The sequence below is a fragment of the Lonchura striata genome, chromosome Z (assembly GCF_050655825.1).
Source record: "Lonchura striata isolate lonStrDom1 chromosome Z, ASM5065582v1, whole genome shotgun sequence".
NCBI classification, from domain to species: Eukaryota; Metazoa; Chordata; class Aves; order Passeriformes; family Estrildidae; genus Lonchura; species Lonchura striata.
In genome coordinates this window covers 21,871,535-21,895,743 of record NC_140740.1, presented here as the reverse complement: position 1 = coordinate 21,895,743, position 24,209 = coordinate 21,871,535, and the positions used below count along the sequence as shown (strand labels likewise).

Genomic DNA, 24,209 nt, shown 5'->3' with positions numbered 1-24,209 from the left:
TCTGTGGTGTGTCAGGAAGTTCGGGAATGAACCTGCAAGGCTTGGATAGGCATCGTTGGTGTGCGTCCCCCAGAGCACAAGCAGCTCCCCAATAAGACTTGACTAAAGGACAAAGCTTCCCCCTCCAGCTCTCCACAAGCAGCTCTAGGGAGTCTCTCTCCATTGCAAGACCTCCTTTGTCAGTCTACAGCGACAAGAATTGGCTGCAGGAGGCATTTGCATTGGAACTCTCCCCCGATGGGGGGAAGAAAAAGAAGAGGTGATTCCTGAGGAAAGAAAACTGCAATGTGGTTTGGGAAGACACAAGCACGAGTTTGCTACAACTCTAGGCCAAAAATCCCTTGCATAAAGCAACATCCATCCATGGGGCAGCACTACAGCTTTGAAGACAATGCAGACAAAATTTCTGGCCCTTCTTGCTGCTGTTGCTGACTCCACCAGTGATATGCCAATTCTGCCAAAGACAGGCAGACACGGTGAGACAAAACCAGCTAGTCTGCTGAAAAGGACGCCAAAGGAATGTTTTCCAATCCCCCCTTTTCATCCTTTCCCCAGCCAAGACAGAGCAATGTCCTCTCTCTTTGTAGCCGATGGTGACCCAGGCGCGGGATGCAGCGTGGGGACAGAGCCCGCCGCCGCTCCCAGCGCCCTCGCCAGGGGCTTCCCCTGCCCTGCCCAGCCGTGCCGTGCCGTGCCGAGCCGAGCCCGGCCAGCCCCGGAGCCGCCCCGCCCGCGCTGTGCCCGCGGCCCCGGCTCTGCCGCGCTCGTCCCCGCCGAGCCCGGCCCGCGCCGGGGGCCCGAGCGCAGCGCCCCCCTCAGGCCGCGCGCCGCCGGCGCAGCCGCGGCCGTTGCGCTGCGGCCGTTGCGGCGGCACTCGGCGATCGGTGCCATGGCGGAGCTGCCGCTGCCCGCCGGGCTCTGCGCCAGCACCTTCCCCGCCAAGCTGTGGCGCCTGGCGAACAGCCCCCGCGTCCGCTCCGTGCGCTGGGACAGCCGGGCCCAGGGGCTGCTCATCGACCGCTCCCTCTTCGAGCGGGAGCTGCTCAGCCCGGGCGACGCCCAGGGGCCGGCCCCGGGCACCTTCAGAGCCACGCGGTTCCGCAGCTTCGTGCGCCAGCTCCACCGCTACGGCTTCCGCAGCGTGCCGGGCCGGGCTGGCTCAGCCGCGCCGGGCGATGCCGGCGCCTGGCTCCACTACAGCAACCCCTGCTTCCGCCGCGACCGCCCCGACCTCCTGCTCCGCATCCGGCGCCGGAGCGCGGCCACCAGGCAGCGGCCGGCGGCGGGGCGGGAGGGCCGCCGGCGCCCGCCCTGCGGCTCCCAGCAGCTCCCCGGGGCGCGGCCGCTGCCGGACGGGCGGGGCGGGCGCGCTCGCTTCCAGCCGCTGCCCACGGAGCGGCCGCCGCTGCCGCCCGGGCGCCCGCCCAGCGGCTTCCTCCTGCTGCACCGGGAGCGGACGCTGCCGGACGGGCGGGAGCTGCGCAGCCCCCGGCCCGGCCGCTTCCAGCAGCCGCCCGGGGAGCGGCCGCTGCTCGCCCGGCGCCCGCCCTGCGGCTTCCACCTGCTGCACCGGGACCGGCCGGTGCCGGCCCGGCGGGAGGGGCCGAGCCGCTTCCAGGAGCTCTATGGGCAGCGGCCGCCGCCCGCCGAGCAGGAGGTGCTCCGGATCGCGCCCTGCGACTTGCTCGGTTTCTGCGGGGAGCCGCTGCTGCCGCCCGGGGAGGCGCGGCCGCGCAGCCGCTTCCAGGACCTGTACGGAGAGCAGCTGCCTCCGGTCGACCGGGAGCTGCTCAGGATGCAGCCGGGCAGCTTCCAGCCTCTCCACAGGGAGCAGCAGCCCCCAGCCTCCGTCCCACGAGGTAGGAAAAGAGCTGTAGCTCTTTGCTTTCCCAAAAGGTCATGAAAAGTGACTGAACTATTTTTCCACAAGGCTCTGTCATTCTTGCCCCAAAATCGTCAAGCCTATCGAGAAGCTTGACCAATGTGTTTGGATTCTTGCAGCTGCCTCGGGCACTTCAGCCCGCAGTGCTCCACCTGGCAGTGCTGCAGCATCAACAGCCTCCAGCTCAGCACAGAAGGCACCTGGGGAAGAACAATTGCCACCAGTGGATCTGGGCTTTGCCATAGAGCAAATGATTCGGGAGATCAGGAGGTCCGTGTCTGAAAGGCCTCCCTCTTCTCAGGTAATCCCATTGGAGAGGAATGGAAGATGCTGGGCTGAGAGATTTTGAACATTGTTACATGGAGAAGTGGAGTAATTGTACCTTGATGTGATTCCAACAAAATACTGAATGATCTCTAATTTTCTTTTTTTCTACTGTTCTTTCAAGGCGAGTATTAATGTTGCTCCTGAGTCTTCAGGAGGGGAGCCTGTGCAGAGAGCTGCAGCAGAAGAAACTACATCTGGCACCGAGAGCTGCGGGAACAGTTCTCCAGAGCCTGAGGAGCCTGGTAAGGACAGAGCCCCCATTGGTTTAGAGAGGTGTGAGACGGCTGCTCTGAGCCTGCCTCTGGCAGGAAGGTGAGATGAGAAGAGTTGAGTTCTTGTCTGCAGGGTTGGTGCTTCCCGGTGCCTTTAGTTCAAACCCTGCACAGGCACAACGTGCCTGAGCCCTGCCCTCCACGCTTCTGCAGAGGCTCTGACAGAGTCCTCTGCTGTGGCAGGGGAGCAGGGAATAAACCTGACCTTGTGGGAGTTGTGTCACCAAGCTGGGTGTCCCAGTTTGGTTCATAACTCAGCCCCCAGCAGCCTTCAGCCATTTCAGTGAGGGCTGTGGTGTCTCTGTCACTGGCACTGTCTCTGTTTCAAGCTCTCGTGGGTGCCATTTGCACTGTGAGTGCTGAAACTTCATCAGGATACTTAAATACTTTATGCTGTGCAGTTTTGAACACTTGGAAGGATCCCTGTTTTTTAAAGAGCAGGCTTCAAATTGCCAAGTGAGAGTCTGCCTTTCAGGCCATCTTTTAAAGTCCCTCATGGACGGACAATTGGTGCTCAGGGGATACTTGGGCAAAGGCCAATATTGACTCCGTGTTTCCTTTGCTTCCCAGATCCAGTGTGATTGACTTCCCCAGGAGGTTTGCCCTGTGTGGCTGGAAGAGACAGAGGGAGAGCCTGTGACCATCGGGCAGGTAGAATTCCTCTGTCTCTCGTAATATTAATAGATGTGTATAGTTATGTAGTTGTATGTATAGGTTTATATAGTTATATTTATCCAGGTAGATGGTTAGAGGTCTGTATAGTTAATTTATTTTTAATTTTAGGTGTATATATTTATATTTTTTGATAGGCAGTTATAGTTATAGATGTCCATAGTTGCATTTATACATGTGTATAGTCGCATTTATAGATGCAATATAATTACATTTATAGAAAGGCATCTTTATTTTGATATATGGGAGTTTAGTTACATAGATTGGTATCTGTATAGGTATAGGCCTCTTTGTAACTTCCTCCCCTGCTCTGCTTCCTCCCTAACCTCTTGCTTTTCCCCTGTGCCCCCCGTGTCCCCTCTCCCTGTGCTGGGTCCGAGCTGGGGCCGGGCCGGGCGGAGCAGCAGTTCCAGCCCGGGTGTCCCTGGAGCGCTGGGAGCTGCCGCTGGCCCCAGGCACTGTCCCCTGAGGAGCTGCTGAAGGACGGTGAGAGCGAGGGGCCGAGGGCCGGTGGCGCTGAAGGGACGGTGACCCTGAGGTGCTGCTGGGGCTGAGGGTGTGGGGCAGCCGGGGGCCATGGTGGCACTGAGGGGACAGGGAAGTGGCACAGGCCGAGGGCGTGGCGGGTCGAGGGGGACGGGAAGGGTCAGAAGGGCCTGAGGGGGCGAGAGGACTGTGAGGGCTGAAGAAACTGAAGGGGGCTGGGGCTTTGCCCGGAGCATGGCGGAGCTGAGGGGATGGCGGGGCCGGCAGGGAGCACAGAGGGCTCCGGGACTGCAGCTCTGCCGGGCCTTGGAAGCAATTCCAGAGCCTCCGCTTTTGGCACAGCCGCACTGAAGAGCTCGAGGACAGCCGGAGGCGGACGGGAGCCAGCAGGGAGAAGCTGCCGGCCAGCAGCAGGAGCAGGACCGGGGAGCTGCTGCTGCCAGCCTGGAGAGAGCCCGGGTGAGGCCACAGCCCGGGGAGGCAGGGTGGGGCTGCGGGCGGCGGGGCTGAGGCCGCGGGCACTGCCCGGCGGGGCAGGAGCGGGCCCTGCCCGCTCTGGGGCTGCTCAGCGCAGCTGCCCCGGCCGGCACAGGGGCTGTCCTGGGGCAAGGCAGCTGTGCCGGCAGGGCCCGGGAGCTGTGCCGGCTGTGCCGGGCTGCCGGGGCTGCGGGACAGGCCCGCCGCGGCTGCGCTCACCACGGCCTGGCCCGCTCGGCTGCTTTTTCCTTCTGGCCCTCCTGGGGAGGCTCTGAGATCTTCTCCTCCCCGATGGAAGTGCAGCTGCTGCCAAGGGAAAGGTCCCCGTACTGACTCAGTGTTCCCTTTGCTTGCCAGCTGTGCCTTCTGCCGTCCCTGTCCAGCAGAGCTGCTCTGCACAGGAGGAAGAGACCGAGGGAGAAGCTTTGGAGATGGGGCAGCTGGGATCCTTCTGCTTTGTAGTTCTGCTTAAAGATGTCTGGACTTGTACATGAACACAGATAATTACCTGGATATTTCCATATGTGTGTTGCTATTTGTATAGGTTTATTTCTATGTGTTTGTTTTTATATTTATATATGTATTTATATGCACATGTATGTAATAAATGTGTACATATATATCTAAAAATCCATATTTATTTCTGTATATTGTGGTGGTTATATATATATATATTACTTTCATTATGTATGCAGTTGTTTAGCTATGTAATTCTATCTATTGAGTTCTTGGTAGAGGGTTATTTAAAGAGAGAGATTGATATTTTAGTGTATCTACATGCTGTGGGTCACAGGGAAGATGTTCTCCAGCCAGCTCACTCCTCGAGACCTGTGTGCAGTCACGAGGGTGGCCACCCCCAGATCTCCACTGAGATCTCCTGGGTGGTGGTGCTTGCCGGGGACTTGCAGCTCCCTGCAGCAGACGGCTGTGGCATGGGTAACACAGCAGCAGCACAGTGCGAGAAACCGAGGCAAAGGAATAAAGAGGAGTCACTTGTTTGAATTCTAGGGAGTTTTATTCCCCAGAGGATTCAGGGACAAATGACAATAACTGAGGGCAAAAAGCTGCTTTTAAGGCGAGCGGGATTTAAGGAAGGACACAACCTCTTACCAATAGGAAGGCACCAGGGGAGGGCTGCAGGGTAAGGACTATCCAATAGAAGCCACCAAGGGGAAGGAGCAAACCTTGCACCTCAATCTTGTTTCGAGGAAGGGAGGAAGGACAGGGAACACTCCAGCAGAGAACAAAGGAGATACAAGGAGATTGACAGGTGGATTGACATCCATTTGTGGAAAAATTTTGGGGTAAACAACTCAGGACTGAACCATTACAAAGCCAAATGGGGTACATGGAATGCACCCTTACAAACTTGTAACAAGGAATATGTAAAACCTACTACAGAAGAACAAACTTCAAGACGGAAGACAAACACATTTTTGTATTCCTAGATGGGTTTTACACTTGTAGTAATATGTAATAAATGAAGTTGTGAAACAACTAATTGATCTTTGTGTACAGTAAATTGTTGTAGAGGTTGGCAATAAATTAAGGCTTGCTAACTGAAGTTGGTATTTGTATATTTTTACATAGCATTGTTTTACTAATGTAATAAGTTCCTTTTTTAACATAAATTAATACTTGTATAGTTCTGTATTCTCAGCGTGGGTGTAGCAATTTGTAATAAATTACATTTTCCAACTGAAATTGATTCTCGTGCATTTGTCGATCAGTAGTGCAGCTGTAGCAATCTGCAGGAAATGCCATTTGTCAGCTGCACTGGGTGTTTTGTGATTTGTGCTGCCCAAAGCCACGAGCAGATGGAAATGCTGGAGGATTTTGGCCATGAAAATCTCTGGCCGTGCCCAGGACTTGCACTCAGGCTGGGCAAGGGAAGCACAGATTTGGGATGGCAGCAGAGCCACACGTTGGCTCAGAACTCACTGCAAAGGACTGCTGAGGAAACTCCAGGATTCCACTGAGAGTAGAACTCCAAGCAGGAGCCACCCTGGCAACAGAAATCATTCACAATGAAAAAAGAGAGCAAATGTGGCAAAGCAGATGTGGGGATACTCTGTGAGTCTGATAAAATGCTCTCAATCACCGCTGCCTAGGCACATCTGCAAAAAAATACTTTGTTAAAAACTGAGCACCTCCCTTGAAATACAGATTTCACTTTCCCCTTTACTTACCTTGCTCTGTGAGTGGAGACACTCTCTCCTTTTCACTGAGAATGTTTGCCCTTCAGCACCTGACATGAAATCAAAGGTTCTCTACTGCCACTTGGCACCATACCTGAAAACAGCCCTGCCCTCGTGACAGTGTTTGTAAAGTCTTCCCTCCTCCTGTCCCCACATCTCACAAAGGGAACCATCCCCTTCCTGTGCAAACTGTGCCTGAGGTGAGTGAGGGCTCCAGGAGCTCAGGAGGGTGCAAGAGCCCTGCAGGTGGAAGGTTTTGCAAAGCTTCCTGAGCATCAGTAAACTCTGGCTTTGCCAGTCTTCCCCTGGAATATTGTGCTACTCAAGGATGATCTTGGAGGACACTGTGTCTCCAGCTCAAGTAACGTTTGTTTTCTTCAAGGCTTGAATAGAGGAAAATGAAAATTGTAATTGTAAGTGTGAAATTTGGGGTTTGGTGCAGCTGGGTTTGCTCCATTATTTGCAGTGGAAAGTAGGGTAAAAGCTTTAAATTCCCAGCAGAGGCTGACTACCAGCCCACACAGACCTGAACAAGGCTCAGGTGTGCTTGCTGCACGCTGGTCCAAGGGAAAAGCTGGAACCGAGTCCCCTTTTATTGCAGCTGGAGCCCATCTGTACTGTTGTCTCCAGGGCTGTCTGTGGTAAAACACGGCAATCCAGCCAGAAACGGTGGATATGAGAGTTCCAACAGCAACCTGCTTCTCCAGAGGGAGGGACGAGGCCAGCCCGAAAGCCTGAAAGGTGTTCTGGGTACTGGAGAAGGCCAGGCTGTCCTTGTGCAGGGATGGCCTTCGAGGGGACCTCACACCTTGAGCTGCTGACAAAGGACAGCTGGTGGCCTTCCACAAAAAGCTTCTTTTGTCCAGCTCTTTGAAATGTTCCAGCCAGCAACAATTCCTGCTGCTCACACCAGCCACTTTCCAAGCAGGAGGAATTTGTGGAAGCAGCCTGACAGCTTAGTGGCAGGAGAATAAAACACTCAGCTGAGTGTTATCCACTCTCTGCCAGAAGCTGCATCCTCAGCCCCTTATCTCTTCCAGTTGTCTCTGACTTGCAAGAAGCAGCAGGAAATCATTGATCCTGGACAAGCAGGAGGAGAGGCAGTGGCTGGTCCCTGGAGGCCATGGGAGCAGTGAGAGCCATCCAAAATAGGATCTCTGCTGGGTTGTGGAGCTAAGTGGCCAGCCACCAATGCTCTGTGTGAGACTGGGGACGTCTCTGAATGTGAGCATGGATGTATCTGACCTTGCAAAACAGAGAAAAAGGGTCTCTGCTGGGTTGTGGAGCTAAGTGGCCAGCCACCAATGCTCTGTGTGAGACTGGGGCCATCTGTGTATGTGAGCATGGAAATCTGACCTTGCAAAACAGATAAAAAGGGCTCCTTGGGTATTTGCCACAGCTTGGAGGGGCTCTGAGTCACCTGCTTCAGTGGAAGGTGTCCCTGCCCATGGCAGAGGGGTTGGATCTAGAGGGTCTTTAGGGTCCCTTCCAACTCAAACTCCTCTGTGAGTCTAAATTCCAAACCCACAATGACAAAGAGAACACAGCAAACCTGGGTCCCGCTACATTATTGGAGGCTGCCTTAGTCACCTGTGTCACCCGGAGACTGGTTTGTCTCCAAAATGTATCTGGAAACGTTTTCATGGTCCCACAGTATTTAGGTGTGACTTTCCTGGTTCAGGGCCCCAGAAGATGCCAGAAGAGATTATTTGCAAGTAAAGGATTGGTTAAGCTGCCTGTGAACCTGATGGGAGAAGTGTACTCATGTTATTGCAGTGTTTACCCTGTACAGGTGATACTTGGTTTCCATTTTGAATATGCAATGTCCTTGCACAATGTTTGTATATGCATAAATACTGGCTTTAAATCCTAATTCCATCTTCACACAAGGATGTATAATCCATTAGGAATATGGAGCCATATTAGCTTTGGGCTTGATGGTATGGGCTGTTTAAAGTGTGTAATGAGTAATGGTAGCTCTAACAAATATCCCTGTTGTTAATTTGAGCCTGTCCTTTATCAATCCTGTTGCATAGAAATCACATTTTACAGCAGAGACTAAATTAAATTCCTTAATACAGATGTTGCAATTGTACAATTCAGGCTAATTAAATGGGAAGTTTTCTGCTATTGTGGAAAGACAATATAGATAACCTGTTTGCTGTGCATCCCGGAGGGGGCTTTGCTTTTAAGAATGAAAAGGAAAAAGACATTTCTCTTCAGAAGAGTCATGCAAGAGCTTTTTGTATTACCAGAAGCAGCTACACTGGTATTGACCAATGTGGGAAATGAGTGTGTAGAGGGTTTTCAGGGCCTGACAGAAGACCCACACAGGGTATCTGTATGCAAACTTTGACATAAGAAATGCTGATATAGAAATGCTATGGAGTAGGATATATATTGTTGAGAGAGAAATGGAGGTAGGAGAAAGTTTCAAAGGATTGTCTTGTAAATAAAACTAGATACTTTGGAGAAACAGAACTATGAATTGTAGTAGGACCCATGAGGGGTAGCTTCAGATTATTGTCTTCAAGGAATCTACAGCATGGCATGGCAAAAAGCTGATAGCCCAAGAAATGCTTCTAGTGTATTGTAATTAGGAAATAGCTTCTGATTGTGATGGCATGAATTCTAACATCTGTGTTGTCTCACCCTTCTCATGAGACTGAAAATGGAATAAAAGTTTTTAAAATGCCTCTCAGTTGCCCCATCTCTGGATCAGTAAAAGAGTATTGTCCAATAAATTGGTGTTCCCTTGTCAGGAGCAAGTAACTCGACTAAACTGTCCAGCCTCGGAAAGCCCTGAGATCATTTTTGTAAAGTGTTGCTGAGAGACGCACAAATTCTGGGATCTTAACTCTTACAAAAAGAGAAAAGTTGTATTTCTACCCTCATTGCTGGCTGAATCAGGATGGAGCTCTGACAAGGACTTGCCTGTTGTTCAATATCAGGTAAGCCTCAGGGAACATGTTAGGACACAAGATGTCCAATTTGCATAGAGATGTTTATAAAAACCTTGAAGATCTGGTCAAATCTAATTCCTGTTACGTTTCAAAAACCGAGTTAAAACACTTACTATTATGCATTCAGAAGCAGTTTCCAGCTACAGTTGAAAATTCTGTGTTTTCACTCCCTCTCTGGGAATTTTTAGGACTATACAAGACTTTTACCATAAACACAGATCAAACAGCGACCGGCACGTTGTACAATGATTGATATGTTTAAACATTCTACTAAACCCTCTAATTCCTTGGCTGTGTCCACCCCGACACTTGGGCTGAGTCCCCAGCCCCCCTCTCTGCTTTGGCCATGACTCAAGATCCTGAAATTCAGACTGGGGCTGTGGCGCTTTGGCCCCTGCCACCGCGGCGTGCCCCCTGACTTTTGCCATTTTCTGAGCCATGTCTGGGTCCTTCCTCTGTCCCCCCAGAATGAGAACTCTTTGCCCCGAGGAAAAGGCGGGGGAGAGAAAGAGGGGGAAAGTTCTCAACACAAGGGTCTCTGCTAGCAAAAGAGGATTTCTCTGTTAACAATACAAACAATACAAAACCAATAGCTTCTAGTCGCTGTGAAATTCCTCAGAGGCAATCTTGGATTTACAAGGCTGTGAATGAGAACTCTAGTGATCCTGAAGAAAAAGTTAACCTATTACATACTAGTCCTGCAAAAACAGAAAGAAAACCTACTTTACCTTCTTTTTATTCAGGAAATAATTCAAAAGACTGACTGATTAGGCTAAGATAAGACATAAAGTCATACAAGATAAAATCATCTCCCAAGCTATCCCAACTTATTACCCCCAGGGGCACAATGTGAAGTAACAAATTCCAAATGAATATATACTTAAAAAAAAACCTTTTAGCATGAATACATTCCCACAGGAAATGTATTCACAACAAAAACAAGACTTTTTAATTATAGGCAAGGACAGTAATAAATTATTTGACTGTCAATTTTTCCAACTGTCATCTCAGCAAATTATAATGCAGAGCTGATGATTTCAGCTCTTACTTTAAATGCTCCAGTGGTAATTGAACCAGAAACAACATTAGCTATCACTATTACATTACCAATGAATATAAATAAGCAAGTTGTATGCCAAGAAATGCCTTTTGAGAGTTCTGGTCCAGTGCCTAATGTCCTTTGGATAAGACGTGTCGGCAATGAACGACCAGAGCTGATGTGCAGTCTAACACACCTTGGTAAAACAGTTCATAGTACAGGTATGCTGGGCTCAGGGGCAGATGTCACTGTGATTTCTCATGCACCCTGGTGGTGCAATTGGAATTTGGTAACACCTAAGGGTGCTCTCACAGGAATTGAAGGACCTACCTTGTGTCTGCAAAGTGAATTCATGATTACTGTTACAGGTCCCGAGGGAAGGACATCAACCATCCGTCCCCTTGTGGTGCAGAAGTCCATCACAGTATGGGGGAGAGATGTGTTGTCTGAGGGGGGAGTGAAGATAGAAGTGGCTTTTTGATGAAAACCACAGCAACGCTTGCCACTCTGAAGTTATAATGGAAAACCAAGCAGCCAATTTGGATTAATCAATGGCCTCTTACACAAAAATATTGAATAGCCTCAAAAAAATTAGTAAGTCAACAACTACAAAAAGACCACATCTAACCTACAAACAGTCCCTGGAATTCCCCAGTTTTTGTCATTCATAAGAAAACTTCCAATTCCTGGAGATTGCTCCACGACCTGAGGAAGATCAATGAGATCATAGAGGACATGAGGCATCTGCAACCTGGTCTTCCCTCTCTGTCAATGATTCTAAGACACTAGCCTCTTGTCATCTGTGGACGTTGACAGGGAGAGAAACAGATAGCTTTCCTAGGCATCATCCTAGGGAAGTTGTGAGAATGCTCAGAGGAAGAATTCAAACTATTCTTATCTTAATTGCTGCACCTGGTGTTTGTGAACATACAGAATGTTTGTACATGATGTTTATGGAAAGATATTTTACCAGATGTCGTTCCTAATTAACCAATGGTGTGAGGGGTGTTATTTAAGAACCAATCAGGTTCTGGGTGAACCATCCTGCCTATAAATTTATGAAATTCCTAATAAATCTCACTTCATGCTTTCTGATCATAGGAATCAATGTCACTTTTCTTCAGCTGTTCCTTATTCAACGGCGATAGTGTACCACAGGGAAACCTAGTCTTAAGTAAAAGCTCTGTGTAAGGTTTCATGGTGTCAGTTCATTGATTTGAGCATAATGCAAATACTAATAGATAATGGGTAGATAATGTCTTAGGTTGCAAAATGTATCTGGGAATATGTATTCTATTGCCATCTTGAAGAGAGCCTGACAGAGGAATGGTTGAACGACAAGGGACATGATACTGTAAAATTAATCCAAATAGGGAGGGCTACGTGACTGCTGCAAAGTTCGCATGGCCCTGAAGAGTAGATGATGTGCAGAAAGCAGGATATTGAAACTGCTTGGTATGTAGAAGTAGATAGAGAAGAACAAAGGGATACTAAGCTGTTCTAACTGCAAGGCCAGCTGGACAGGCATGTATCGATCATAAAGATACTTTTAAGATAATAGTACAAGTCACATAGCAACCAATCATGAGCTCGGCTTTTGCAATATGTATGAGCTAATTAACGAACATATATAAACTGTGTAATCTGTCACAATAAACTGAGACTTGATGATCACGATATCATGAGTCTTGTCTCCCGCGGCATTCCCTCTAACAACTGGCGCCCGAAAGCAGGGACCTGATCCGAGCCTAAGGCGAGAGATGTGCTGCGTTGGAGTGCGGGTCCTGCAGCTGGAGGGACGGCGAAATAAAGAGAAGAGGCGAAACGCTCTGCTCCACGCCCTGAGTGACCGTAGAAGCGGGCTCAGCCGATACGTGCTGCCGAAGCCTGAAGGAGCCAGCAACGGTACCGACGTAATCATGGAAAGGCAAGCAGCATATGATTTATTTAGTGCTTCTCTTAGAAAAAGGCAGATTGGGGGATTGACTTAGATAAGGATCTCCCCTTGCTATTGCATCATGCTGAGTCTTACGGCTTTTTCGTTAACCCCCATAGTGTTCATAAACTTTCAGAATGGAGAAGATATAGGGATAAGTTGTGGGAATTAGTGTTAGATGAGGATAAACCGGACAAGAAAATGAGTAAACTTTGGGGAGTGGTTGATAACGAATTGTTAATGTGTCAGGCAGAAAAGAGGGCGGTAGAAGTGATACGGACAGCTCTGGAGAAAAATAAGGAATGTAAACCCTCGCTTCTCTCCAGTGAGCCAAACCCTCCGGTTCTCACAAATTTTCCCATTCCCATCTCTGCTTCTGAAATGCCTGTACCTCCCATAGACACTAGTAGCATTGAGGTGCTGGAAATTGAGATCCAAATTGCTTTATGGCAACGGGACTGGGATCCCAAATTCACTTTTTGTGAACGGGAATCAGGTAGAACGGAGCGGGCGCGGGGCCAGACAGAGCGGGGCCGGCCAGCACCGAGCCGGAGGCGAGCCCGGGGCGGAGCGGACATCAGCCGAGAGACGGAAGGCTCCTTGCTGCCGAGCAGGAGCGCAAGGGGGGAGAGGGGCGTTCCTGGGGCTCAGCCGCGCTGGAGCCGGAGCAGGCAGGGCGCGGCCGTGGCGGGGGTGTCTCTTCTCCCATCCACAAGGTGACACAACAAGGACGGGAGCGAGGCGGCGCCGCCCCTCATCTCCCCGCAGCGCCCAGCAATGGCGGCGGAGATGGCGGCACAGTCCTGGTTGCCATGGCAGCGACAACACTGAGAGCAGCAGCGCCACCGGTGGCGGGATCGCGACACTACAGCAAAAATTTCAACAGCATCTTTCCAATTTCTTACAAGAGTCAGAGACGTAATGAAAAAGTATAGCAGTACCGAGTGTTTTCCAAGATACCAAGAAGGATGAACATTATGTGAATCAATGTTATTTCAAATATGATATAGATAAAAATCACTGTATAAAGATAGAAATTTTAGTAATGATTTAATTACCAAAAATGTCTCTGAAAACAAAGAGTTAAGAAAATGTCATCTGATGGAATTTTAGTATTGAGTTTGTAATCTCTGTCTTTGGGTTTTTATAGATAATAATATAAGTAATAGTGATTTTTAAGTTTTATAGATAATACGATAAATAGTGATTGTTAAGTTTTTGTAAGTAATGATAAGTAGTGATTGTTACTAATGTTATATGAGTGCTTTAAAAGGATTGTCTTAAACTATTTTAAACATTTCTTGTTAATAGGTTGATCATAAAATGTGAGTTGTCTGATTTTTGTGATAAGAATTATTATTAAGGTATTAAGGTATTAAGGTGTTGTTATAGTATTTACAGTCAGTTTTCATATGTTTTATTGTCTCTTTAGGTGATTGATTACAATATATTTTTTCAGGATCCTGTGTTTTTGATTTTTTAACTACTCATGTGTTTTCTTTATCCAATCTTTTATGCAGCTGCAATTCATCTTCCTTTAAAAATTCATTGTCCAAATTTTAGTTCAAGATTTCAGACTTCAAATTTTCAGATTTCTGAAGAAAGGGTTTGTTGTATTTAGAGAATTTTTGTCTTGAAAGAGATTTTAGACAGGTTCAATTATTTGATAGTTTGATAAAGTTTTAATAATAAGGTTTTTTACTTATAACTGTTATTTCTAGGACTTTTGTATTATAATGTGTTAAAACATATCCTCCAATTAGAGTTTGAGCTCTGGCCAAGCTCTGGCTCTACGTGGATGGTGTGATTGACCCAGGTGTTTTCTGCATCAAAAAGTATTCAAGTCCTTTTGGCTTGACAATTTGACCATGTAGGGCAGCTGAGCCTCAAAGGGAGTTTTGGAGAGACATGATCCGGACATGTTTTATCCAAATCTCTGTTGTTTTAAGGTTTATCAGCTGCTGCAGACTCTGGGATGACAATTTGATAGTGTAGCACTTGGTAACTGTGATTTTATATGTAATATTAATTGTGTATTATCTGATTGATTTTTATTTGTTGTTAGTTTCTTTACTATATGCATTGTTTTGTTCTTGATGTTTTTTCATGTTTATTATAAAGATGTTGATATTTCCATTTCTTCATGCAAATTTTAGGAAACAGAATTGAGAGAGGACCCTCCAGTCCCTCTGGGGAGTGTTGAGTTTGTTTGTGTTTTAGCAGGTGCAGAATCTGGATAGATTTCATTGAAGAATGTTAAACTTATCAATTTCAAGAGAACACTAATCTCTCCACAAGTAAATCAGAGGATGCACAGCAAAAGTGAATTGTACAAAGATTTGTGTTTCACCCACAGAAGATTGTAGACTTTGGGTTTTTTCATAAGTGTGTTTTTAATTATGTTATAGACTTTTTTTACTAAGTTTTAATGAGTTTTAGTAATGCCTGTGATTTTTCTGTTCATTTTACCATTGCTTTTCAATGGCAAAAGAAAAAGAGGGACAATCAATTAGATAATCAAAAGCATAACATTAAGTTTATCATAAATATAGTTTGTATTTAGAATTAAGTTTGTTCCTTTCATGTTAAACAGAACAATCAAAACCATGAGAAATATGAAGTGGGGTGCACTTCTGTAATACTAACCTCATTTTTCACCCCACGAGTTGCTTCAGTGCAAGCTCTCACACAATTAAAAATCCTAGCCTACTGGACAGAAAAATAAATTAATATTTCATCTAAAATGTTAAGTGAGCTTGCCACAAATATAGGTAGTATCTGTCATGCAGTTCTGCAAAACAGAACAGCTGCCACTAATTTACTTCTTCTAGCCCAAGGTCATAGTTGTGAAGAATTTGAAGGAATGTGCTGTATGAACTTATCTGATCACGCTACATCTATCCATAAGCAAATACGAAAATTGACCAAGCTAACTCAACAGTTAAAGGTAGAGGATAGATTAGGTTTAAAAAGATAGCTAAAAGGATTGGGGATCGGACCATAGTTAAGAGACATTATCAAATACAGCATAATAGTTCTAAGCATAATTGTGATACTTTTGCTTGTTTTGCCCTGTGTGTTTAATTGCTTGCAAGGCTTGATGCAGCAGCTTTTGCAGAAAATGCTGAATGCACACCTTCTTGTACAAAAGGAAAACGGGGGAGATGAAGAGAGCCTGACAGAGGAATGGTTGAACGACAAGGGACATGACACTGTAAAATTAATCCAAATAGAGAGGGCTATGTGACTGCTGCAAAGTTCACATGGCCCTGAAGAGTAGATGGTGTGCAGAAAGCAGGATATTGAAACTGCTTGGTATGTAGAAGTAGATAGAGAAGAACAAAGGAGTACTAAGCTGTTCTAACTGCAAGGCCAGCTGGACAGGCATGTATCGATCATAAAGATACTTTTAAGATAATAGTACAAGTCACATAGCAACCAATCATGAGCTTGGCTTTTGCAATATGTATGAGCTAATTAACGAACATATATAAACTGTGTAATCTGTCACAATAAACTGAGACTTGATGATCATGATATCATGAGTCTTGTCTCCCGCGGCATTCCCTCTAACACAGCGTGGCACAGAAAGAGCCTCATCTCTTTCTCCTCAACCTGTGCTGGCTGTACTGTCTTTATAGCACCGATGGCTCCACTCACTGCAGGGCTCCAGGGTGTCCTGGGAGCCGGGCCCTTCTCTTTGGGAAGCGCCGGAGCCTCGGAGGTGAGCAGCTCCTGCTAGGGCCAGGTGGGCGAGCTGCCCCTCTCGCCAGCTCCTGGCTGTTGTAATGAACAAAAGAGCCTTCCTGGCTCTCATGGCAATACTAGGATGACTGCTGGCTCTAGCTGAGTACTGATATTTACATGTTAATTATCTAATTTCTATGTTTGTTTTCTCTAAACTACGTGGAGATCACTTCCCCCACCTCCCCCCCACCTCACCCACATCACCCACTTGCCATTCTAGTAATAAGATGCAAATAGGGCAACTGGTGGAACTATGGGATGTGTTTTGGGGGATAAAGACACCTCTAAATGGAGAACTAAACACAGCAGAGGGGGCTAGACAGGTGCCCTAGCTGAGGAAGAGGGAAACACATCCCCTGATCAATGTTTGACCTGTCACCATCACCTACAGAAGATTAGACTGGAATGAGCTGTGCGAACCAGGAACAAAGAGGCAGATTTCCCTGGTGTTACCATGAGGAAAGGAGAGGGGACAGCTGCTGCCCTGGACTTCAGTGACAGATTCTCCACACCTCCTCACCCTTTGGCTACCTGGGAAAGCTACAACAGCGGGGCTGAGCTCTGTGTTGGTCCCCTGCCCAGCTGATCTTTTTAATAACGAGCTGAACATTAATAAAGACATTAGCACTGTTCATTTCCGTTGTGCTCCTGCCCTTGAGGCACAGGCACGGCTGAGGGCCTCTGCCTGCTGCTTGTTATGAATGACCCAGACCCCAAGTGGGAATGAATTTTACACCTTTTATTGAGAACAATAAAAAGATCAGCAAAGCAAAAGGGACACCGCTGGGTGTGTGGCAAAATGCTAAAGGCTCGTGCACAAAATGGTGGCTCCACCTTTTATACACCTGATATTGCATCAGCTTTATGCATTGTGAGAAACAACGCCTCACTTCTTAAAATTTTAAAAGGTTTATTGAACTGCAACAAGGGATTGAATAAAGAAAAAGGGACAGTCACCCTTATATATCCTATTGCCGCACCAACCTCGTGGTAAACCAGCTTTGCCCACACTCATGCACATGGCACTCTTCCAACCCAGCTCCTCCTTCCTCTTCCTGACTTGATGGTAGACCAAATGTTTGTTGGATCATTGAATTTTATTTTTTTAAGAATACAAAACTGTAGGAAAACCTCCTATGGATGTATAATTTTCCTTAACAAAACTTTTGACATGTTTGAAATCATGTTAACCTTCCCAGCTCTGCCTTGGGAGATTTTAGAAGTATTTTCACTTGGCTATCTTCTTCAGAGTTCATAATAAAGGAACTAAAGAATCCTAACAGAACACAAAAAATGTCCCATGAGGAATGATTGACTTCACCTTCCTCAATTCCTGTTTGGTTGCAGTGCTGTCACCTCAAGAGCACAGCCATCGTGGCATTGAGACGGAGAGGTGGCAGCTCTGTGGCCCGCACGGTGCTGCTGGCAGAGACGGCTGCTGCCTACTCAAGGCTCAGGCAGGCACAGGAGCTGCCTTGCTGCACGGCCAGAACCATCTCGATGCTGCGGTGCAGGCCAGAGGCGCCGCTCAGCCGGAACCTGCAGGACTTGCCGCAGGGCAGCGCCGTCAGCTGCAAACGGCGCGAGTGCGGCAGGAGCAGCCAGGCCGACGCCACCAACATCTGCACCCAGCGGGTGACTTTCTCTGGGTCCAAGTAGGAGCCCGTGCAGAGGGTGTCCATCAGGTACCACTCCTGGTCGCTGGGCAGCTGGCCACCAGAGGCGTGGAGCAAGCACGTGTGCCCCAGCAGCTGCTCCCCGGAGCACAGGCACTCCAGCCCCACGCGGATGCGCTCGGCTGGCGGCCATTTCCTGCTCTCCGGGCTGAAGGAGTGGCCGGGCGGTGGCCGCAGGATGACCAGTGTGCGGTAGGTGCTGCTGTTCTCCTGGGCGCTGCAGGTGGGGCTGGTGTCTGTCCCGGCGGCCGGGTGCAGCTCCGGCATGAAGTTTCTCCGGGACAGCACTCGGCAGACGCTGAGAAGATCGTCCACCAGCTCCTACAGCACCCTTGTGCTGGGCAGGCCCTGCTGCAGAATCACAGAACAGCTGAGCTTGGGAGTGACCTTTACAGGCTGTCCACTGTGACCTCACAGCAACGAGCAGGGACATTCTGACCTAGATCAGGCTGCTGACAGCCCACTCCTGCCTTATCCTGGATGTGCCCACTGGTGATGGGCTGGGCACAGCCACAGTGCTGCCACCCTGCCTATACCCTTGACCTTCTCATGTTCACTGACCTTCTCCTTCCTGCTGGATCCCTCCTGCCTCCTCCTGCTGGCAGAGCCACGCTTTCTTCTCCTGACCAGCCAGCAGCCCATAGCAAGAACCTGAGCCAGGACTGCTGCACTGATGAAAAGAAGCCACTGCTTTTCCATCACAGACCAGAGCAGGGCTTCCATGGTGCCACTGCTCCCCTCAATCTCCTGCAGGAGCCGCATCATCTCTTGATGCAAATATTCTTCACGCTCCAGCATACAACTGACTTCATTAATTTCAATTTCTTGATTCACCTTCATTCCAGCATGGGTGGCTAACAGGGCCAGAAGGAAGGTCAGTGTTGGAGACATGGCCTGGTGCAAGAAAGAGAGTTCAGCATGTCTGGCTGGGAGGGAGCAGGGGGCTGGCGACACCTGCAATGTCCCCAAAGCCTCTCTGGGCACCTGCCACGCTGACATCTCCAAGCTCCTCTTCCCCCAGCTCAGAGGACAGTGCCCTACCCTGAGGGTCCCAGCTCCCATTCTGGCTTTAAACCCCCAGGGCACCTTTCCCAGCTCCCATCCAGCCCAGCATTCCCCCTGCATGTGCACTCACTGGCTGCCAGGATCCAACTGCCCTGTGCTGCCCCTGGACACAGGAGCCTGTGTCACCTGTCCTCTGTGATGTCACAGCCAGCAGAACCATGTCACTCAGCTGCCAAATGCCCCTGCTCACAGCTCCCACTGTGACCCATGCCCTGGCGTGTCACAGCCCCCAGAGCCGCCTCCCGGCCCACGAGCCCCAGCCTTGGTGCCCGCTGCCGGCCTCAGCGGCTCCTGGTGTCACGATCTGCCCATAGCGGGGTGTTGTGATGGTTCCTTGGCCAATCCCAAAAGTGCAAAAAAGGCAAACAGCAGGGTACCATCAGTTTAATCACAACAAACTCACCTTTATTAGGGGCCAAAACAATACATGTGATAGTGGGATCAGAGAGGAAATAGAAGAAGAGAGAGAGAAAAGAGGGGGATGGGAATAGCTACTGACACAGATGAGATCCTCACTGCTCCGGATGATGGGGATCCGTCTTATTGTGTTGGGGAAAGTCTCCAAAGTCCTACCCAACCCAGGGATCCAGTTATAGTCCACTGCGGAAAAAGGGGAGAACATACAGAACAATAAGAATTTATTGAAACTGCTGTGGGAGAACAGATGAGTCCACTGAAACCCCCAAGCAGGATGAACACAATAAAGAATAAGTCCATTGAAGTTACTGGAGAAGAACAGGTCATGTCAATAGTGGTCACACCACCATTCCCTCCATCCTTCCACTCCCTGTGGCAGGGGTCTCAGTCTCAGTCCTTGGGGAGAGGGTTCTTGATCTCCGTCTGTCATGGTGGTAACGAGGGAGATGAGGGGTCTGCAGTGAGAGACAACCAGAGTCACCCCAACAGTTCATTTGGCTTAAGGATGGAGAGTGAAGCAGGAATTGCAGTAGGCCACTCTGTGCTGGGTCCACGCTGGGTCTTCACCAAGTCCTTGCCAACTCCTTGCCAAGTTCTTGCCAGGCTCCTTTGGAACAGCCAACGTGACAGTGCAGTGGCTGCACCAGCACTGTTGCCTTCTCCAAGCCGGAACTGCAGTGGGAGAAGGGAGTTCCTGCTCATGGCAATCGGCAGAGAAATGAGTGAGGGTCTTCAGACGGCCTCTTATCCTCACCTGAGTGCAAAGCCAGCCACAGGAGCCCCCCAGGGTGTTCTGGATCCAGGCTGCAGACATCACTGAAATGGATGGGGACTGGAGCTGGATCTTCCAGTGCTCACCACCCTTGACTGCCCTTGAGATGAGCCTAAACCTCACCTGCAGCAACCTGAGCACATTTACCCTTCTTGCCCATCCGTGCATGTGATGTTCCCACATCACACACAAGCCCTTTGCAGGGAGTGACCAGCTTCCAGCTGAACTGCTACCCTGCCCTTGCTTTTCTGTTTCCCTGCAATGAACTTAACAGATTGTGAGAATCCCAGCAGAGCATTTGGTTCTCAAGAGCTCTTAGGCAAAAAAGACCTTTACCAGTCACTATTGTGTGCATAGAGAAGGAGGTGCTGACAAACAGAAGGCACAGGCAGGGCTCTGACATAAGAGCTCCTGAGCTGTAGGATTCCATGCATTGTTCTTCCCAGCTGCTTTTCTCATATTTTGTACAGTTCTGGACAGGGCCTGCTGCTGACAAGGTAGGAGGGATGTCTCAGCCTCAGCCACAGCAGCTCAGTGTCAACAGTGGGAGCAAAAAGCCAACAAAACAAAACCAGACAAGGGGACATCTTCTGCACGGTGCCGAGTCAAGGTTCTGCTGCCAAACCACCCAACAGCACTTTGCACTGCCTCAGGATCAGCTACACGTGTTCCTCCTGCTCCAAGGGAGCTGGTGCTGGTGCTGTTTGCAGCACTTTCCCCCAGCTCTGGGTAGTTTGTTCAGTTGTCCTGCAGAGCTGGACACATGATGGACCTCAGCAACTCCTCAAGGGAGCAGAGATCATGAGGGAGTTCATGAGGGACATGCTGGATGTGCCATTGTCCTGAGGGTGCTCGTGGTGCATGTGCCATTGCTAGCATCTGTCCTTAAAAAGCAAGACATCCCTAAATAAACAAGTGCCCAACATGGCACGGTGTCTACAAAGTGTCAGGAGTCTTTGCTATCATTGCTGTCCTTTGCTGTCCTGGCTGCTCCTATGAGGCTTTTCCTGCCCCACCTTGCTGGTCTGGCTGCCTGGGGCCACAGCTGACAGAGAAACCAGGGCTGGAGCCATGGTGGAAGTAACCCCTTTCCTGTGCTTCTCATATTTTTTCTTGGCATTTCCCTAATTTTCTATTTCCTTTTCTTTCATCTTTCATGAAAAAAAAAAAAAAAAGTTATATTATCGCTTTGAATTCTCAACATGTAACCTCCTTTGTGTTTTAATCTCACTTTCAGTTATATTTAGAAGTGAATTTCTTCCTGCAGTTGTGGGTCGAGACTCCTTAAGCCTATCAGAACGTCCTGCTTAGCTACTTCCCACGTTAAGGTCATTGCTCCATAAATTCTAGAAAATTCAATATAAACCTCATTTTTGCCTAAGAGTCACATGTCTGTTGTCATGGAGTTTACAACACATCGTTCATGTGTATGTCTACAGGGCTATGTTGTAGTGCTTCCACATCCTGGCCCAAAATCTGTAATTCCTTAACTGGGGTTTGAATTTTGGACTGCCTTACATCTATCTGTGCATGTGTTTGTGCATATACAGGAGGGGGTGTGGTAGAAGTGTCAGAATTAAAAGCAAGATGTTGCAAAGAAAAGTGACCTTACTAGAAATGTGTTCAACAAAAACCCAAACCAACAAACTGTAATAGCTAACGGTCTTACAGTCTGAAGTCAAACTTACTTCCATTAGAGTAAAATTTTGTGAGCTAAGAGCTGTGAAATAGCAGGATCTCCAAGTTACAGGACTAGTTTAAAAACCAAAGAAATAACACTGAAATGTTTCATTTCAAAAATATACTTTACCTGAATTGAAAACATGACAATTTTCTTTTCTCCTGAAGCATGATGATAAATGCAACTTCTTTTAAAAAAATTCATTGGAAACCCAGGACTTAAACATCTTTTGATCATATGGTGATGATTAAGAAAGATATTCTTCTTTTGATCTATCTGTGATGCTTAATCATGAACTTATGGAATTTGCCAATTCATTTTATAACAATTTCACACCTTTACTCACATTCCCAACTTTGTGGTTTAGTTCTGAAAATTAGCTTATGTTCACTGAACAATGCAGCAACTTGTTTTGACTCTGATTGGCTTTCTCTGATGTAATTGGTTTAATATGTGATTTTGTTTGAAAAAATGAAACACTGGGGCAGCTATTGAGCTGTTCTTATGTCCCACAGTAAATAAATAAAAATCCATCTGTTTTATAAGACCAGGTTGTACAAAAAGCCAGATAAGGTGAATTACGAGGTGGTTAAAATTCAAATATTCTTGAAGCTGTAAGTCTGAAGTCCGTCTCCTCTCGCATGGGAAGAAATTAAAGAGAAAGCAAACCAAATACTGCTGAGAAAGTTTGTCTTATTTCTGGCTGCCCAAAGCAGCTCAGCTGCCTAGTGCGCCCAGCTCATACATCAGGTGCTGAAGCATGAATGTGTTTCAATCCTCAAATGAAGTTGAAATCACTTTGGAAAAGCAGTTTATGACACCACACACATTTATGGTGTCAAACATGTTTTATATTCATGTCTGTTGGTGGAGCTTGTGCTGCCGGGTTGGGCAGCACATCCTTGACTAAGGTTGATTCTGTTTCTGGTTTGACAAAATTATTTCTAGGGGATTTTTTTCCTCTTCTTCAATTATTTTCAGCTGCCATTGTTACATTACTTCTGTTGTTGTTTGGTGAATTATGAAAAGGAAAGGATAGGAATCAGCCCAGGTATAAACAGGGGCAAAGGCTCATTCAGCTGCAGTAATACCAAAATTTCAACTGAGTCCACAGTGCTACAGCGTGGATGAGCAGAAATGCCTCCTGGTAACTGATCAGGGCTCCGGCAGCATAAACAGTGGCCCTGTTTTGTTTTGTGAAGGCACAAGAGGCAAAGATCCCAGGCTGGGATAGGAAGTTGTTACTGGGAACCACAACAATATTGAGAACAGAAGGAATAAGACAAAGAAACGACTTACAGGGAAAACTGTGACAACACTGACCCAGCTCTTCCAGGCCATGTATTTTCTCCTACCTGGAAAGGTCACCCTTCTCCTATGGGAAGAGAGAGAGCTCCTTTCTTAGTCTCTGGCAATGATGCAAGGTGGGATCAAAGATAATGATGGGGACATGGCCAGACTCTCGTGTTCTTTGGTCCCACCTTGCATCATTGCCAGGTGCAAGCAAAGGGACAGGTGTCTTCCCAATGTGGATCTTGGGGAAAGTGGGCCACCAGGTCTCTGCCCAACATGAATCCTCTGATGGGGGATGAAGTTGGAACAGAGGACAAAGCTCATTGTGCAGTGGGGGCAGTTACAGGGCTTCCCTTATTGGTGGGTTTGTTGGTGTTGGTCAAGGATGATGGCCAGGAGAAGCTCTTCCCACTCTCCAGACAATTGTAGGTTGTCTCCCAGTGTGGATGTGCTCGTGGGTGGTTCATCTGGTGAAAGATCAGATTGGAGCTCTGGATTAAACTCTTCCTATGTGCCTCAGACTCATAGGGCTGTTCCCCGATATGGATTTTCCGATGACGAACCAGGCTGCAGCTCCAGCTGAAGCTCTTTTCACATTCTAAGCATTTGTAGGGCTTCTCTCTGGCATGAAGCTGCTCATACACCACCAGGTCCGAGCTCCAGCTGGATCTCCGGCTGCCATCCTGGCACAGGGTGGGTCTTTCCTCCTTGGAGCACCCTGAGCTGGGTTTGGAACTCCTCCTTGAGCAAGATCTCTGGGAGTCTTCTTCCCCATTGGATTCTTGCACTGTGGAGCTGCTCAAAACAGCCTCTTGCACGAGGTTCTGCCATGGGGATTTGTCCTTCTTGGTCTACATCCTCAGCTCCTTTTCTGGGGGAGGAGGGACAAGGAGAGGATGGGATTTGTCTCCAAGCCAGGAGAAGGGGAAAGAGATATCTTCAATCTGTCCCCGGAAGGATAATGCTGGCAGCGGGGCTGTCCTGCAGCCAGGGGTGGTGCTGGGCTGGGAGATGGAGGAGAGAGGAGGAAAAGGGCAGTGACTTTGTCCTCACCTGCCTGGGTGTTCTGGGGCATCTTCCTCTTCCTTTCTGCCGGCTTGTTCATCCAGTCAAGATTTGGGAAAGGGAATCCTGTACTGGGGTAAAGCAAGATGAGAGTACATTGTGTTGGTGACATAGCCCACCGGAGTCCCGGCTACCTCTGTTGGCACTCCGGCACTGTGCCAGGAGTGGGGAACAGCTGGGAACTGGGTTCTGCCCGCAGCTGAACCTGAAGAGCCAGCAGAATCAGCAATGTCAGGGACTG

At 48.3% G+C, this 24,209-nt stretch overlaps 1 protein-coding gene and 1 pseudogene across 2 annotated transcripts; one reads left to right on the top strand and one right to left on the bottom strand.

The window, feature by feature from the left end:
• Positions 1-889: 889 nt before the first annotated feature.
• LOC146763690 (uncharacterized) lies at positions 890-4,101 on the top strand. Of its 2 annotated transcripts, XM_085567494.1 has the most exons (5): positions 890-1,859; positions 2,002-2,183; positions 2,331-2,451; positions 3,052-3,639; positions 3,982-4,101. In XM_085567494.1, exons 1-4 carry the CDS (start codon positions 890-892, stop codon positions 3,060-3,062), a joined length of 1,284 nt encoding a protein of 427 aa, XP_085423620.1. In that variant the 3' UTR covers positions 3,063-3,639; positions 3,982-4,101. The 2 variants fall into 2 exon arrangements, with proteins under 2 accessions (XP_085423620.1, XP_085423619.1); XM_085567493.1 differs by having other exon boundaries at positions 2,331-3,639.
• A 13,340-nt stretch (positions 4,102-17,441) lies between these two features.
• LOC146763689 (inositol 1,4,5-trisphosphate receptor-interacting protein-like 1) lies at positions 17,442-24,008 on the bottom strand (annotated as a pseudogene).
• Between the last annotated feature and the right edge of the window lie 201 nt (positions 24,009-24,209).